Source organism: Labrus mixtus, chromosome 5 (genome assembly GCF_963584025.1).
Source record: "Labrus mixtus chromosome 5, fLabMix1.1, whole genome shotgun sequence".
NCBI lineage: Eukaryota > Metazoa > Chordata > Actinopteri > Labriformes > Labridae > Labrus > Labrus mixtus.
Window position 1 is genome coordinate 4,013,363 of NC_083616.1, and position 17,282 is coordinate 4,030,644.

Sequence of the window (17,282 nt, forward strand, 5' to 3'; positions counted from 1 at the left end):
AGACTCTGACTCCAACCATCTCACATTTGTACCAAGGAATGGTGTACTCCCACTATGAGGGCGTGGCATGGACAGTGACAGTAGATGACTCATGGTTAGCTGATGACGAAGATCCTGTATGTACCATTTCACCTTTCAAAAACTCTAGCATGTCTCACCCTCTTTCTCTGTTCTCAGTTTCTGTTCCTCCTCAGTCCCCTGCCACAGCGGGAGTCCCAGACACATTGTGGTCTCAGTACTCTAATGAGTGTGGCCTAATGTTGTCTCACCCTCCTGTGTCAATTCCTGTAAAACTAGGTCCTGCTCCCAGAAAACAACAGTACCCCCTCTCACAGGCCTCTCTGGAAGGCATTAAGCCCGTCATCACTACCCTTTTAAAACAAGGAATTTTGGTGCCGTGTCAAAGCCCCTGTAACACCCCTATTTTACCTGTTAAGAAACCTAACTCCCCTGACTGGCGCTTTGTTCAAGATCTCCGCCTGATCAATGACTATGTGGCTCCCATGACTCCTGTAGTACCCAGCCCCACCACCATCCTAACCTCTATTCCTCCCTCTACTCAGTGGTACTCTGTTGTTGACCTCTGTTCTGCTTTTTTCAGCATCCCTGTCTCCCCAGAGTCCCAGTACCTGTTTGCTTTCACCTACGGTGGGCATCAGTACACGTGGACTCGCCTCCCACAAGGTTTTATTCACAGCCCCACTCTTTTTGCCCGAGCCCTTCTTACAGATCTAGCTGACGTTCAACTCCCTGGAGGCAGTGCCTTGATCCAGTACGTGGACGACCTGTTGGTAGCCAGCCCCACCAAAGAGGCATGCGAAACGGACACAAGAGCTCTGTTGTTGTCATTGGCTGAGAAGGGACACAAGGCCAGCGCCACGAAAGCCCAGCTGGTGCTACAAGAAGTGACCTACCTGGGCCATGTTCTCAAAGGTAACACCCGCCAAGTCAGTAGTAAACGTGTTTCTGCTGTTTTGAACATTCCAAAACCCCACACCAAGAAGCAGCTGAAGTCGTTCCTGGGCATCCTCGGGTACTCCAGACCATGGATCATGGATTTTGCCCCTCGAGCCAGGCCCCTTCAAGACATGCTCCTGCAGGCCGCTCCTGAGCACCTCCAATGGACGGAGGATGCAGAGACAGCGTTCACTGATTTAAAACAAGCACTTTCACAGGCCCCGGCGCTGGGTCTCCCTGATTACAGCAAACCTTTTCAGTTGTACGTTCACGAACGCAATGGGTTTGCCTCTGGTGTTCTCACTCAACAACATGGCTCTAACAAACGCCCAGTAGGTTACTATTCCACTCGCCTTGACAACACTGAGCTGGGTTTGCCCCCGTGTCTCCGAGCTGTGGCGGCTGCTGCTTTCATGGTAAGAACCGTGTCTGATCTGGTGCTGGATTCTCAATGTGAACTTTATGTTCCTCATGCAGTGAGTGCTCTGCTTACCAGAGCCAGCACACAACACCTTTCTGCAGCCAGACAGAGTCATTATGAATTGTTGCTGCTGTCTATGCCTAGTCTTACTATTCACAGATCTCCAACTCTCGATCACTCTTCTCTCCTTCCTACTGCTGCTGACGGTGAGCCCCATGACTGCCAGGCGACGGTAACAATGACCTACACTATTCGTGAAGATCTTTTTGACACCCCTTTGTTTAACCCTGACCTTACCCTGTTCACTGACGGCAGCTCTTCTAGAAACCTGCAGGGCACCCTTGATTCAGGTTGGGCTGTAGTTTCTTCCACTGACACCCTTCTTTCAGGTAAACTTCCAGACCACTTCTCTGCTCAACAGGCGGAGCTAGTGGCTCTCACTCAGGCATGTACCTATGCAAAGAATAAATCTGTTAACATCTACACTGACTCTCGGTATGCTCTAGGTGTCTGCCTTGATTTTGGTGGAATTTGGAGACATCGCGATTTCTTAACATCTGCAGGCACCCCTATTAAAAATGCTTCCCTAGTAGAGGCTCTCCTAAAAGCTCTCCTTCTTCCTTCTACAGTTGCTATTCTCAAATGTGACGCCCATACATCTTCCAAAGACCCTGTGAGCCTCGGTAACGCAAGAGCTGATACTGCAGCAAAAGCCGCTGCTGTGTCAGGAGCCCTCGCTCCCGTGTTGGCGACCTCAACACTGGTTTCTCCCAGCCCAGATCCCTCCGTCCATGACGTAGCTGCCTTACAATTAGCTGCCGAACCCTTGGAACGATCTCACTGGCAGACAAACTGTGTTCTTGTAAATAATGTATATTACTCTGTCGATGGGCGCCCGTGTTGCCCTCAGTCGCTCCTCCCCTACCTCTTACAGACTGTTCACGGTGTGGCACACGTGAACAAAGGGGGGATGGAAGCGATAATTAGACGTGTATGGTATGCAAATAATGTATCCCAGGCATGTGCTGATTTTGTACAAAGATGTGCCATTTGCCAACAACACAACGTTGGAAAGACAACAAAAGTGAAACAAGCTGCTCATCCTGCTCCACCAGGACCATTTTCAAATTTACAGATTGATTTTATTCAAATGCCAAAACACGGACGGTTTCAATACGTCCTGGTCATGGTGGACACATTCTCAGGATGGCCCGAAGCTTTTCCTACTGCAAGAGCAGACACAACAGCAGTATCAAAAGCCTTACTCAAAGAGTTCATTCCAAGGTTTGGCATCCCAGTATCCATTAATAGTGACAGAGGGACTCACTTTACTGGACAAATAGTGCAAGATGTTGTTACAGCACTAGGAATCAAACACCACCTGCACACACCTTACCACCCACAAAGTGCAGGGAAAGTTGAAAGGTTGAACCAGACTCTGAAACTTAAACTAGCTAAAATATGTGCACAGACACAACTTAGCTGGCCGGAGGCTCTTCCTCTGGCTCTGATGAGTATCAGAGCTACTACTAGCAGACGTAATCATTTATCTCCATATGAGGTGATTACAGGACGTGCCATGAGCACCCCAGGATCTCTGGGCACTATGATAGTGCCTCAAGAAATGGCCCTGAGACATGATAGTGTACTAAACTATTGCAAAGCGTTGCACTATGTTTTCTCATCCATTCACAAACAGGTTCGTGAAGGACAACCACAACCCCTGAACGAACCAGGACATTCACTGCAACCAGGTGACTACGTGGCTATAAAGATCCACCAAAGGAAGACTGCACTGCAGCCCCGGTGGACCAAACCTTGTCAGGTTCTACTCGTCACTAACACCGCAGTAAAGGTCGAAGGTCGACCCACATGGATCCACGCATCCCACTGTAAGAAGGTAACACCACCTGCTGCAACGGCTGACAAGACAGCATTAGAGCGTTGAGGATTTAGTCGACAGGAGTGTACGACGTGCTCTGCTCCTACAGCAGGCAACATGGCTCCAACTTCAACCCTCCTGCCATTGACTGAGAGGCAGCCACGCGGTCAGAAGAGAGACAGGCCCAGACCATGGCATCCTTTTAGAAATCATAAAGGCCTGTGTGGCCTCCGAGGCACGATATGCGTCCTCCTAATTTGTGCTAGCATTGTGCTAGCACCTTGGTTAATGATGACACTGATGACACTGATGATGAAAATGAAGGTTACCTAGATACCAGTTTCTTCCCCTTTGATGAATGATGTATGAAGAATGTTTTTTTTTTTTTTGTTTTATTGTAGTTTGTTCTAAAGAACAAAAGGGGGGAATGTGGAATCTTATATTCTTTATACTTTTATGTTTGCTTATTAACTGATCCAATGTATATGAGCACCTCACATATATACATGCAACTTGACCTTATATAACCCCTGCAGCACACGAACATTACCCGATACTCACCTCACCTCAGATGTTATTATCTCACCTACACAGATTCAACAACAGCTCCTTATAAGGACTACTTCTTCAAACTCTCAAGGACAAACTACATCATTTTCTCTATTCCTCCTCTGTGAGTTTCGATCGCACTATATGCTCAAGTATATAAAGATTGTACGCCCCAAGAGTGGGCAGAGAACTTACTTTGTGTATCCTGTACACATCGTTGAACTTCTCTCCTTGCTGCAAGTAATAAACTGTGTGACTTAGCAACTCAACAGTTTGTGGTTTATTCCTTTTTGTTCACTCTCGTACCGTGGTCCGGAGGGTTTCCTTTTTCTGCTGATTTCTTGCAGGCTCAGTTCTACCACACTGGTTACACGCCTGCTTCACCTCTGGTAAACTTCTCCCTCTCCACTATGCACATAGGCTATGTTCACATTGCAGGCCTCAATGCACAATTCAGATGTATTGCTCGGATCCGTATGTTTCACCACACATAATCTAAAGGTCTAACAAACTGTCCCTTCACTGAATGCATCTGTTTTCGACATGTTTGTTGAGTGACCCTCGCTCCTGCCTGTCCTGCCAATGCAAATGAGACATCTGGTGCTTATCATCCCTCTCTCTTCTTCCCACATTGCCTGTCTCTCTTCAGGTATCCTACATATACTGTAAGGGGAAAATGCTTGTTCTCTATCTGTGGAGTCCAGAAGAAAACAATAAGAAAACGTATTTACAGCTGACTCTAATCAAGAAACAGGTAATAAATTAGTATGAGTCATAAGATCCAACCCCCCTGTGTGTAAAGGAGAGTTACATGAGCTGCGGATCTAAGAATAAAAACAGACTGAAACCTGATGTGTAAAAAAGCAACGCAGCTCACCTGGCTTTGGGAATGACAGCTGACAACCTGATTGGTTTGATTCACGTTACTCCCAGATAATCCAACCTCTGTGCCTGTTACGCGCCGTAGTTTTGTGTGTGTTTGTGTTTTCTCTCGCTCCTGTGTGTGCTCCCCAGGTGTTGCTCCTCAGCCTCAGAGTGCCCAGCCACACCTGTGGCTAATTACTAATCAGGAGCAAACTATAAAGAGCAGGAGAGAGGAGGCAGTGGTTGCCAGTGGGTCGTTGGACTGGATGTGTCTTTGAAGTTGAGAAATTTAGTGTGAGCCTTCTGTTGAAGGATTGTGTTCCAATTAAGGCCTTATTTTTATATCTGATTGTTACTTTTGAATTGTGTTTGAGATAGATTGGCTTCTCTTTTGCTTGTTGTTTTTTAGAAGAAGCTTTAGTTGTTAATGAATCCCTTTTAACTTTGCTTACATTTAGTTCCTATTTCTTTTTCCTGGGTTTTAATTTGTTGTCACTCCCCTCATCCCCCAGCCATTTTGAGAAACATAACAGTGCCCTGTATCCCACTTCCACCAGATTGTGCGCTGTTAAGCTATCAAAAGAAAGCCCTGACACACTTTAGACAGTGCACGTTAGATAATTTGAAAACGTCCCCCTATCTTTAGAGGACTATTATGGAAACAAACTTAAGGTTTCTAAAGGTTCAAGAGCCAATCCCCCCTTTATTAACAAGATTTATTGTGTGTGAGCATTAAGTCCTTACAAAAACTGATGCACAATATTTATGTTTCAGAAGACTTCTCACCACACTTCCTCCCCCTACCATCTTTTCCCCCCTCTGCAGCCATGTTGGATTCCTCCTTCCTGCACTTCATCACTGTTGGCTGACATTCCCTTTACTGGAGTCCTTGTAGCGGCAGCGAGCCAGCTTTGGCTTGTGGTCAAACGGATAACAAACTGCTCTGTCACTCCGGCACAACAACAATTTGCTGCGACTCTGCCAGCCCTGATCTATCTTCAGTCGCCTACTATTGACACGGCAGTAAATCGTCCGTCAGTGGGCGCACTCCAATTACAGAAAACAACAGTAATGTACAACCCCGTTTACACCTACTGAAAGCAGAAGGAGCGCTTTCCTGGAATACTGATGAAGCACTTGAGGGGACCGGGGATACAGGGGTGTCATCTGTACAGTACGACCTCCAGGATTGGCCAGAGTCCCTCTCTGCCCTCCATCTCTTCCCCTTTTGTACATTTAATAAATATCTCTTCTCCAACTATACATTAACGGCACGCACCCGCAGTCAGGTGTCCGCTCTGCCTTCCAGCTCTCTCAGCACTTTAAGGGTGAGTCATTTGTACCGGGCGACAAATGAATGGTCCAGGACCTCTCAGGCCCCCTGAGCCATTAATTGAATGAATGGTCTGCTGAGGGTCTCCGCTTGTATGATTCTCCTCCAAACCTGTTGGTCAATTCCTGGAAGAAAACTCACTTCAAAGCACAACAGATATTCATTACCTCGGATCTAGCTGACAGCTGCTGATTACAGACAATACCACTGAGAAGTGGTTCAAATTAGTCTGAGAGATAATGTGGATGCACAAATCTGACCCCTAGCCCTAACCTTTTACTCCTGATACAGATTTGTGAATCGAAGGCAGAGTATTTGTTGATTCTGAAGACGGATCTTTCACAAATATCGTCTAAAAAATTAGGGAAGAAAAAAGAATGCACACGTAGAAGATGCTTTTGTTTTGTTATTCTCTCCTCATCCCATACCCCTAAAAGTCAAGAAGAATGTTTCATACAGGAAGTGGTGATAGTATTTCATATTTTTCTTCGCAGTTTGTAGAGATTCAAATCATTTTCTCAAACCCTGTGAATAACTATTCAGGAGCTTGGAGATGTGGGACTAAATGCCTCTGCACTTGTCACTTTCCAATTTAGATGGATAGGGCATTGACCCCCCCATGGAACTGGTCCTCCATCCAGTGGGTTTAAGGTTTCACAAAATATACTGCTTGCCTGCTGACACAAATGTCCTTCCAAGATCCATCCTCCAAAATCAATTTGTGCTTCAATTTTTGATATTAGGTCACCTTCGCCAGTCGTGGCTCTCTGCAGACCAAAGAGTCTCCTCCTGGCCTACTTCAGTCTCTCTCTCTCTCACACACACACACACAAACAAACACACACTTTGTGCAATTTGGGACTCTTGACTTTGACCTGAAGATGAAAAAGGATTACAAAACCATGTGTTAGAGAACAAGCTCTTTGCCCTGGGCTGTATATAGACATGTAACAGTGTGTGAACATGAACTGTCCTATTTCTTCTGTCGTATTTATGGAGAACGTCAGCTGGGAGTTGTTACGGTGTCTGGGAAGTGCAAACAAAACTTACAAAACACTTTTACAAAGCAAAATGACAAATGAACATTTTGGAAACATTTTTACAAATTGACAAAGGACAGAAGCTTGCTGGAAAGGGAACGTACCAAATGCCGGAAGGGACCTGAAGGTGACTGAGTGAGAGGTCAATGTTTTAGCGTACAGAACCATTTACAGCCAATTTTATCCACATATTTCTACAGATTATTTACTATGTACTTTTCCGAAAATGTGTGCTCAAACAGGCCGTTTGGAGATTTTCCCTTAATGACATCACAAAGGGCAGTAGCCCCTCCCACATGTGGGTGACACTCCCACAACTAGGTGTTTGTTCTGCCCTCTGAGTCTGCCTTCTCACCGTAAAAAATAGAGGATGTAGAGAGAAAGCCGGAGCCACATCCCCTTCCAGAGAGGGGGCGTGGTCAGACACAGCTCATTTACATTTAAAGGTACAAACACAGAAACTGTTCTGAGCAGGGCTGAAATGGAGGGGTTTATAGACATGATCAAATACAGGATCAGAGTGGATTTAGAACAAGAAACTTCACACACATGTTTTAGGGAGCTCTGACACTTATTTAAACTGGTTTAAAAGTAAGAGAATATGTGACCTGTATTCACTATTGAATGCTGTCATCTATAAATCAACAAATCTAGGCTGTTAAAAAAACGTGTCACTAATGAAATGATGTACCAACTTTATATTAAACGCACAGTATGTACATTCCGCCACCAGGGGGCTCTCAATCAAAACAATAACAAAAGATGACGTGGAGGCTGGTGGTGAATCATGGGAGTTCTCTCTGCAAACATTGTAATACAATACTACATATTGTTCATTTAAAAGGAAGTATTCTGTCAATATTTGTCAGCGATGAAGGAACAATGGCAGCAGTCCAATGTAATGAGGTCATGATGGCATTTGTATAGCAAGAGAAAATATGTTTGTTACAACAGTAATTTGTTACATTACAGGCATGTGTGTCCTACATAAGAAAAGTGGGGCACAGAAAAGGGCAGTCGATACCTGCATCTCAGGATGTTCTCATCAGTCTGTGACTTATTGGTCACACTGCATACATCACTGATATAACCTTCTTTTTACTATTGATCTAAAAACCCATATCCCTTGACACACCTTCATGCCCTACTTCACAGATCTGCATCTCACTGAATCATGCAGACAAGTCATCGTGGATCCACAGGGAACAGATCAGAGGCCATGCAGAATCCCCATGTTTCCCTCTGGCCTCCTTTTTCCAAGCCTGAGGACTGACATTGTTGGATGTTCATCACTCAGAAACCTCATGGCATTGGTCGATAAGTTGAAAGAACCAGACACATATTGGCAGAGTTTCTGTGAAGGTATTCTGTTTGTTATAAATATCATGTTTAAAGGCAGGGTTGGTAATTTTCTCCAGATGGACTTTTTAAGATTTTGGTTGAAATTGTCTCTAGGTCCTAACAGAAATTAATAACTCATGTTCTCTGAAAAAGGAACAAAGTAAATCCATCATCTGTATCAGTTTGTAAGCCTGTAAAAACTTTGACCAATGTCTGCCACGAGGTACCAATCTGATGAACCAATCACACGCCTCCCTGTCTCCCTGCTCGCTCTCTAAACCTTGCGTGCCTTATAGCCCACACTCAAAGCATGTCACAGATGACAGAGTTTATTTTTTTATTTTTTATGTTTGAAGTACGGTTGTGTGAGGTATTTAGTACCTTTATTAGCCACAGGAGATGTCGGCTGGTTAATTTTTAAGAACAAAAACAAGCTAAAAAAACAATGACGAGGTAAAGGTACGCCATGTGGAAAAAACTCTCAGCGCTTTACTTTTCCGCTAGCAAGCCACTTTGTTTAGACACTACTTTGGCACACTACATACTGTACCTGTTCCTCACCCTGCAGCCATTTGCCTGGCAAACCGAGGGGCGTCCAAAACGGTCGTGTGGGGGTCGCCTTAAAACCGCCTCTCTTCTGGTCCAAACAAATCCAGAGCATTCAGGACCAGAATCTAAAGTTAGAAGGAGGACATACTGGCTGCTGCATTGTTGTCAGAGAAGCCAGCACTTCAACATAGCATGTTTCCAATAAATAACTCAAATAATATAGTTCATGTTCAAAAGAAGTTTAAAACTTTTCTGGTCCTACCCCTTCTTATTTTTGTGCTTTATTCACAGAAAACAAAAAGTGTTTTTCAAATCAGACAATAAACACCACGAGGAACCACTAGAGAACAAACTCAGAAATAAAAATGGGCATTGTATCCTGCTACATCCCGAACACCTGGGTCTATTGCTCCAACCAGGATTTAGAAACCACTCTCTCTCTCTCGCTCTCTCTCAGCCTAACCCGAAGCGTGCACAGTTGTTGATTCAGTTCTTTATGTCAGCGCATTCTTCAACACCTCACACCACTGTTATTTTTAAGACTCTTGACGAACCGTTACATCGCCCCCACCTGTCAATCATGTCAGCTATGCACCTAACTATTAAAAAAAAAATCACCCCCGTGTACAGTGTGTGCCCATGAATACAATAACTATTCAGACCTATTTCGTTGTTTGAACCAGGCTGTAAACATGTTTATTTATGCTGTAAAAACTGCTTTTTTGCCTGTGGTGTGTATGTGACTTCCAGTGTTCCTGGAGCCAGCCTCTAGTGGACACTCGATGAACTGCAGGATTTTTCACTTCCACATTGGCTTCATTTTTCAACAGCGGAGATTGCCGCTTGGTCCACATGCGTGTATCCTCCTCTCTAGATCCTGGCTTGTATTGTACTTACTCTTTGATGTCTGTCACTTTGGTTAAAATCATCTGATAAAAGAATTGGAGAATATCTTGAGATCTTAAAAAAACCTTAAAATGAAGCGTAATCAAGGGAAAACCTACAATATCTACAACTAGACTGTTTTATGTCAGTCTCACTGCTCTCGTTGAGCTCATTCTGTTTGACGGCAGGCAGCTTGTATGAAGCTTGAACGCTCCCATAGATCCAGTGAAAATGGCCTCGTTCCTCTGACTGAATGTCAACTCATTTGTCAGCATGCGGGAGGAATGGTAGTGGGAAATGTAATCACTTCCCAGAAATCTGAAAGCCAAAGTGTTCTTGGCCAGTGGTTCTCAACTGGTGGGTGGAACCCTTAAGTGGGTCGCTGTGCTGTTTTCAGTGGGTCGCAAATGTGCGCCTGGAACTTTTTTTTTTCTTTTCTAGAAGTCTATGAAGCCGTTTTTTCTTCAACATGTTTGTTGGCTTACGTTTCTTAGATCCACCGCATGTTTTGTTCCATCTGAGGTCCAAACTGCATTATTTTTCATTGAATAAAATTGATTGGTTGAAAAATATTGGTTGCGGTTTGGTGGGTCCTGAGGCTAAAACAGTTTAGAATCAGTGCTCTATAGTGCTCTCTTTGCACTATCTCTGATTTCCTGAATTAACCTAATTTCTTGTCACTTGGTGTCTTCTCCATCATTTGCCTTTCCCAGTTCCTTCCCACACCCAAGCTGTCTAGTTACCTCGCAGTATTTTGTGTTTCTCAAGCGCATGTATCGATGCTGTCTGTCTCTGTGATTACCTGTCAGGAGGCATACTTTCTTCTGAGGAGTGGTTCACTGTGGGTTTTGGAGGTGTAGGCTGGAGCCCCTTACTCAGCCACCTGCTCCTCCCATCACACTCGCCTCATCATCTCCATTCTGCACACAACATTAAACTGTAAGATGTTCTGTCTGGCATGCAGCGATTACTGCGCTGGTACGGTCCCACACCAAGAGGACTCATAAAAACATAACACTGTCTTTTATATGCTCATCTAAATTCAATTCCAAGCACTTATGTCGCACATTTACACACTTAAACGCACACACATTAACCGCTAGTGCAGAGAAGTGAGCACTCAGGCACATAAATTAAGTCTTTCACAGACATGTACTCACACACAGGCATGCACAGATAGACACACACACACAGCCGGGTGCAGACAGAACAAACTGTACTCACTCAGAATGGTACACATACACACAGACACACACACACACACACACACAAATCACATGTACACAGAACATACACACAGAGGCTCTCATAATCTTTGTTCATACTGTGGAATCATTCTTCAGTGAGACACAGAAGAGATTTAAAGTCTTTCTCACAAAGTCCAGGAACTCATTATCCCGCCAGGTGTGGGCTCATCACACTCAAATCTGAGTGTCAAGGAGGCCGTGGATACGCACCTTTACCTACACACACACACACACACACACACACACACACACACACACACACACACACACACACACACACACACACACACAGAAAGCTATTTGCTTTTTTCATACTTACCAGCACAAGCACCCAGCTTGGACAAAAAGCAGAGTATCTATTCGGTAATAACCAGGACAGACGTCATGGAGGCTAAATCTGGGTTGTGCTTGTGTCTTACAATCAAAGTGAAGACACACACACACATTTCCCACAACCCCACGATACGATGAGTACCATAATACAGAGGCCATGCGATACATATTGTGATATACATTGATTTTGGATAATCACCATGTCCTACACAGGATTCACTACAACAGCTGTTCTTTATTCTTGAGGCATATTAAGGATCCTACGATTTAAAACACTTCTATACAAGACCTCAGAGATTCTAGAAATACATTCAAATATTTGAATCCCAGAGCTTTGGCTATGTTGTTATTGTGAACTGCACCATAGGCCAACTGTCTTTCCAAACTGTCATCACAGCTTTGCAGCCACATCGATTCTGTAACATCTGCATTCATCTATTTTAGATTTGTAGGAGCACATGACGCTATATATTGCCTTATCGACTTTTGGAGCACAGCCCTGACTCCACACACACACACACTTTCACAAAGACATCTATTCATCAGCAGGAAGTTGGTTGTGGTGTCACTGAAGACAACTATAATTCTTTCACTTTTGTATTGAATCCCTGCCTCCTGAAACATATTGAGAAAGTTTTGAATATAAAACAAAAGAGCAGAAAGATGTTAAAAGGTTTCATAGAGCTCAAGAGTACAGACGCGTGTTGCATCCACATGATAAAAGGTTTTTCTAACTTAACACGATAATTCACTCTGAATTACGAGGTGCTTTCGTTTCTCGGCACAACACCCGCGCCTCAGTTGCACTCCGTGGGGATCCAGTATTTTCAGCAATTGTCGTATTGTCTCTTCAGCAGTCACATAGTCAGCCTGAATGTATTTAAGATGCATCACGTTGTATCAGTGAAACGTGTCTTATCAGCTCAGCTGGTTTGCGTCCGAACTACAAAGATCTCTGTGCAAAGTCAACAAACTAATAAGAATACCGTCTGTATTACCTCAAACCAAAAAAATACTGTAAAACAGTCTGGGAACGTTTGCTTCTTGAAGTGTCTGAATCAGAGCTTTGGGTGGGATTTTGAGGAAGGCCTACCCGGCAGGGGCGGCAACTAATGTTGACAGCTAAGCCCAAGCTTTCTGCTGGGGAATGTGCGTAAATGTAAAATTGCCTGGATCATTGAAGTAGTACTACTGTGTGTGTGTGTGTGTGTGTGTGTGTGTCACTGTTATTAGCGCATGCAGCCATGTTGACGTTTTCCCTCACTAGTTTGAGAGACAACTTTCCGGGGGAGGGGGTGTTACTGTGGACTACAGGAGCCCAGAGAAGCAGCTGAGGTTGTTTACCGTCCATGTTAAAGTGAAAATCGATTTTCATTTTTTTAAATTGTCCAAAACCATAAATTTGAATTAAAAATGAATAAATTGGTTTATCGCCCAGCACTACGCTGTCCTGCTTGACTCTGAGTTGAGAAGTGACTGGTTGACCCCAAAGATTGAATCATAAATACCTGTACTTTTGGAGAAATATCTTGACTTCAACACTGACTTCACATGATTACATTTTACATCATGTTCACAACATCAAGACTAATTTTTCTCCTATGGACTTAACAGTAACACAGAAAAGAAGAAACATAATTCCTGCTGTAAAAATAGTTTGTGACTTCTGGTGTTCCTGCAGTCAGCCTCAAGCGGACCCTCGATGAACTGCAGAGTTTTGCACTTCCACATTGGCTTCATTTTTCAACTCTGGAGGTTGCCGCTTGGCGACAACAGGACCTTACTCCTGGGCGGGCCTGCCCACAGGAATAGTTCGGGCCCCTGTAAGTCCCAGAGAATGGGCCCTCCTTAGATCTTAAATTATCATTGCATGTTAGTTGGATAAGTGGCGTTAGCGCTAGCCTCCTGGTTAACATTGGTCTCCTCCGTCTGGCTCCAATCAGCTTGTGGAGCTGACAAAAAGCTGAAAAAAGTAAAAGGTTATTGTTGGGGACAAATGCCGTAGCCCGTTCCCTCCTTTTCTTCTCTGGCATCCATTCTCTTTTCTTTCTTTTTGCCAGTGCTGGTTTGGCTAAATCAGTCTGACATTACTGGCTGAACAGTTCTATGACACTAACAACACAGGAAAAAAGAAGATTACACTTTAAAACAGACTTTATTTTACTGACGCAACGAAGAATAAACTGTGTATTTTATTCCTTTAGAATGAAATTTATTTGTTGATTAAAATAAGGATGGAGTATGTTTTTGCTCACCTCTAAGGGCCCCCCCATGCAGCCAGTCCCCTTGAAAGCGTTCCCCCCTCCCTCGCCTTGTGGGCAGCCTTGCTCCTGCATAGCACCATTATTGACTGAAGTGTTCTCGTTGGATTGCACTGACCGAACAGTTACCACAGTTTCTTTCTGTCACAGTATGTTTTTAACACTTGTGTTAAAAGTGTGCTGCTGACAACATAATCACACTGACATGTTTCCCCCACAGACTCCGAGGACAGCAGAACGAGAGATGCAGGAGGTGAGAGACAGTTTAGTTTGAGCAAACACTGCCACCTGATGGATAGACTGCAACGTCAGCAGCAGCACAGACAACGTGATGATGAACTTGTTTTACATTGGAGTCTCTGCTTGTTTCTGTTGGTGATATATATTCTGTGTTGCATAAGAACTAAAACATACATTTATTTAAAGTCATTTTTACTGCTTCATAATTTTGTGAATCATGACAAATTCAACATTTGTTATAGTTGGGACCTCAGAGGTCTTGTGAGAAAGAACAAATGTGTATTCTTTAGAACAGTGTTTGGATGGATTCAATTGACCGGCTGCTGGATAGTGAGATGTGTTTAGGGTTATATTCCAGCGGGGAAAATTTTAGTAGTCCAACCTTTGAAAGCAGTACAAATAATGCAGGCATTTTCACCTGCAAAAACAAAAGACAGGATAAGACTCATATAATGTGGGCAAGCTAAGTATGTTATACGTTTCTGGTTTAGTTTTATACTTTTATTGATCTGATATAGCTTCCTGTTTTATTTTGTTGTTTCCTTCCCCAGTGTTTCATATCTAGTTTTACCTCCTGTCCTTGTGTGTTTTGCCTCCAGTTCGATTGGTCTCATCAGCTTCACCTATCTAGTTTGTCACACCTGGTTTTTCTTACCTCATGTCCATTTAAAGGCTTTATATTTTTCACACTCAAATGTAGCAGAAATCAAGTATATCCTCTGAAAATAACTCTGTCAGTCATGACTGTCTACAATGGGTGTAACACCCGAGTCCCACTGTCTGTGATGCTTTCCGAGTTTTCTGAGTCCTATCTTTAGTTTGTTTACATCGCCAGGACGGCCAGCTCATCCCCTCGTGTATAAAAGTTGTTTAATTGAGGGACTAGAGAAAAGAAGAATAACATACTGTAATCACTGCTTATTTGAATGTCACCTAAGTATTTCTAGATCACGCTCATTTCAGGTAAATTTAAATGCAGTGTGAAGATACGGGCATAATAAAGATCGCTAACATTAGCATGCTAACACAAAAATGCAGCGCAAGTTGTTTTGGTTTCATGCTGGTGCTCAAGGGTGTCTTATTTGTTATTCCCTCTCTCCTCGGCTTCGTTCCCTTGTATCGCTCCATGCATCACTAGTGAGAGGGACTATAATGCCTGGATTATAAAAATCTCCAACGATTTAGGAAATATGAGGGAGCTCACCAGGCGCGGAGCCTATGGCTCATTACAGAGGGGGCGGGGACCAATAGTGGGCCCTTAAACTGTCTATAGGCTATATAGCATATGTTGTAGCCTATATAGTAATATAGTATAGCATTTATGGTATAGTATCGGCTGTATGGAGATACAAGACGGGGCGGGACGAAGAGAAATGCAGCTGCAGATTACAAAGGGTGCTATTACAGTGACAGGGACTTATCAGTGAGTGACCTGCTGATATTTAAGCAGAACAAGTGCTGATATGTCTGTTCGCATATTCCACCAATTAAACAAGTAAAGCAGACTTAATTAGCCGGATGGGAAACCAAAGATAGAAGGCAACTACAGTTTGACATTCAGTGAAGTTGGACGCTCATCCAACTACACAGCCAAATAGACAATACAATAAAACCACACATTATCAACCCACGCACGACAACAAACGTTGTAAACTGTGTGCAAGCAATGGCCTGCCGTTCATACAGTACGATAACCAAGCAGACACAGCGGTCTACAACACATGCACCCACAAACAAAAGACCAGCATCTAAGTGTAATCTCAAATAATGATGAAACAACTTACCAATTAAGTTTTCATCAGCACTGTTGCTTTCCTGCATGGAGCTAGCTGGGTGCTTCGCGTTGCTGTCATCGCCATGGTTAAGTTTGTTGTGTTTCCTGCTTCAGTCAGCTTGCATCCTTCCATGTGACACGTGACAATCCACAGAGTCTGTGCTCGGCCGTCCTCGGTGTTCTCTCCATGAAACAGGATTTTTGATCGTAAATATTGAACACGTTTCATATTTAGGATTTCAATTCTGGGGCCGCCTCGATCTTCTTCCGAGCAGATCGGGGAGGTTAAAATCACTCTTAACACACCTCACACCACAGGATAATCTAGAAGTCAGAAGACTAGAAAAGTAATTTTACGATTAACCATTACATTTACCATAATGAAATGAAACTTGGCCAAAATGTCTTCTGAAGGACTGGTGAAAGTTCCCCTTTACTAAATGAGTGGAGAATTGAAACAGCTAAAGAGCAGTAGAAGAGTCTCCATCCTTCTTTTGAGATGAAACAGATCCATAAACAAAAGATTAGCATCTGCATTATTCATCCTCATCATCTCTATTCTTGATATTCTCATACTGTGGGATGTGGAGGCCGTTGAATCTTTTATGATCTTTTGATGTGTTTTGGTGGAGCCTTTATGTCAGACAGGCTCTTAAACCACACAAAGCAGGCTTCTAATTGGCTGTGTGTGTGTGTGGACAAAATGTGGGCGGCTGGACGGTCTTGAAAGGCAGACGCAAATCTGAACAACTAGGTGTTTATTGGAGGCACAAAGAGCTGCTGCGCTTTAGAGCTTTAATTAGAAATACTTCTATTATCTTTGCACACTCTTTATCATATTTATCTTTGCTTCAAACACGTTTGATGAGCGGATTCTTCAAAGGTCGAAGTGCTCAGGGAAGCAGACGGAGCAGCTTGGATGTTTGGTAAATCCAATTAAAAAATGAAACTTAAAAAGTTTAAAGAAGACATTGTAGGTAAATATGTGAACAGCATTGAGTCTAAAGCCTAGTCCACATGTAGGTGGGTATTTAAAAAAAAAAAAAAGGTTATTCTTTACATTTTGGCCTTACGCTGTTTTAGGTCAGTGAAAACACAACTTTTGGAAAACTCCTTCCAGGGTGAAGATTTTCCAAAACTCCATTTAAGGTGTTTATGTGTGGACGGGAAAAACTGCATTTTGGGCTTGTAACGTCACGCTGTGCGCAGGTTTTCCTCCGTTTACTGTCATTGTGCGATGCTGTCACTTGAGTTTACATGAGATTAGTGTAATGGCAGATGTACCCAAAAATACCCGCCTACGTGTAGACTAGGCCTAATATTTGTAAGTTCTGAATCTGAATGTTTATGTAATTTGTTAATCGATTAAAAGCTCACGTTGAGGGATCCAATGGACAAGGCTGGATGACTCGCAAGGTACAACCAGAGGTAACTTGGATGCCTTTTAAGCCAGTGGGGCTAACTGGTATATTCCATATACTGTGCATACTGTATATGGACAAAGTCTCAGTGACGTCACACATTGGTTACTGAAGTCTGATCAGCCACGCCCCTTATAATGAATAAATCTTGTCCTTCACAAAACCAAAATATATGAGTTATAAAT

The 17,282-nt window shown here is 43.4% G+C and overlaps 1 protein-coding gene and 1 long non-coding RNA gene across 2 annotated transcripts in view; one reads left to right on the forward strand and one right to left on the reverse strand.

Moving 5' to 3' along the window:
- Positions 1-17,282, reverse strand: part of LOC132973773 (uncharacterized) — a 390,261-nt gene that overhangs the window by 210,249 nt on the left and 162,730 nt on the right. The gene's annotated exons all lie outside the window — the stretch shown is intronic.
- On the forward strand, positions 1,616-3,326 carry LOC132973761 (protein NYNRIN-like). The gene has a single exon (XM_061037350.1). The coding sequence runs from the start codon at positions 1,617-1,619 to the stop codon at positions 3,324-3,326; it is 1,710 nt and encodes a 569-aa protein (XP_060893333.1). The 5' UTR covers position 1,616.

Bases quoted from the DNA above. Each gene is read 5' to 3' on its own strand.
- LOC132973761 (XM_061037350.1), top strand. From the start codon at position 1,617: ATGACCTACACTATTCGTGAAGATCTTTTTGACACCCCTTTGTTTAAC.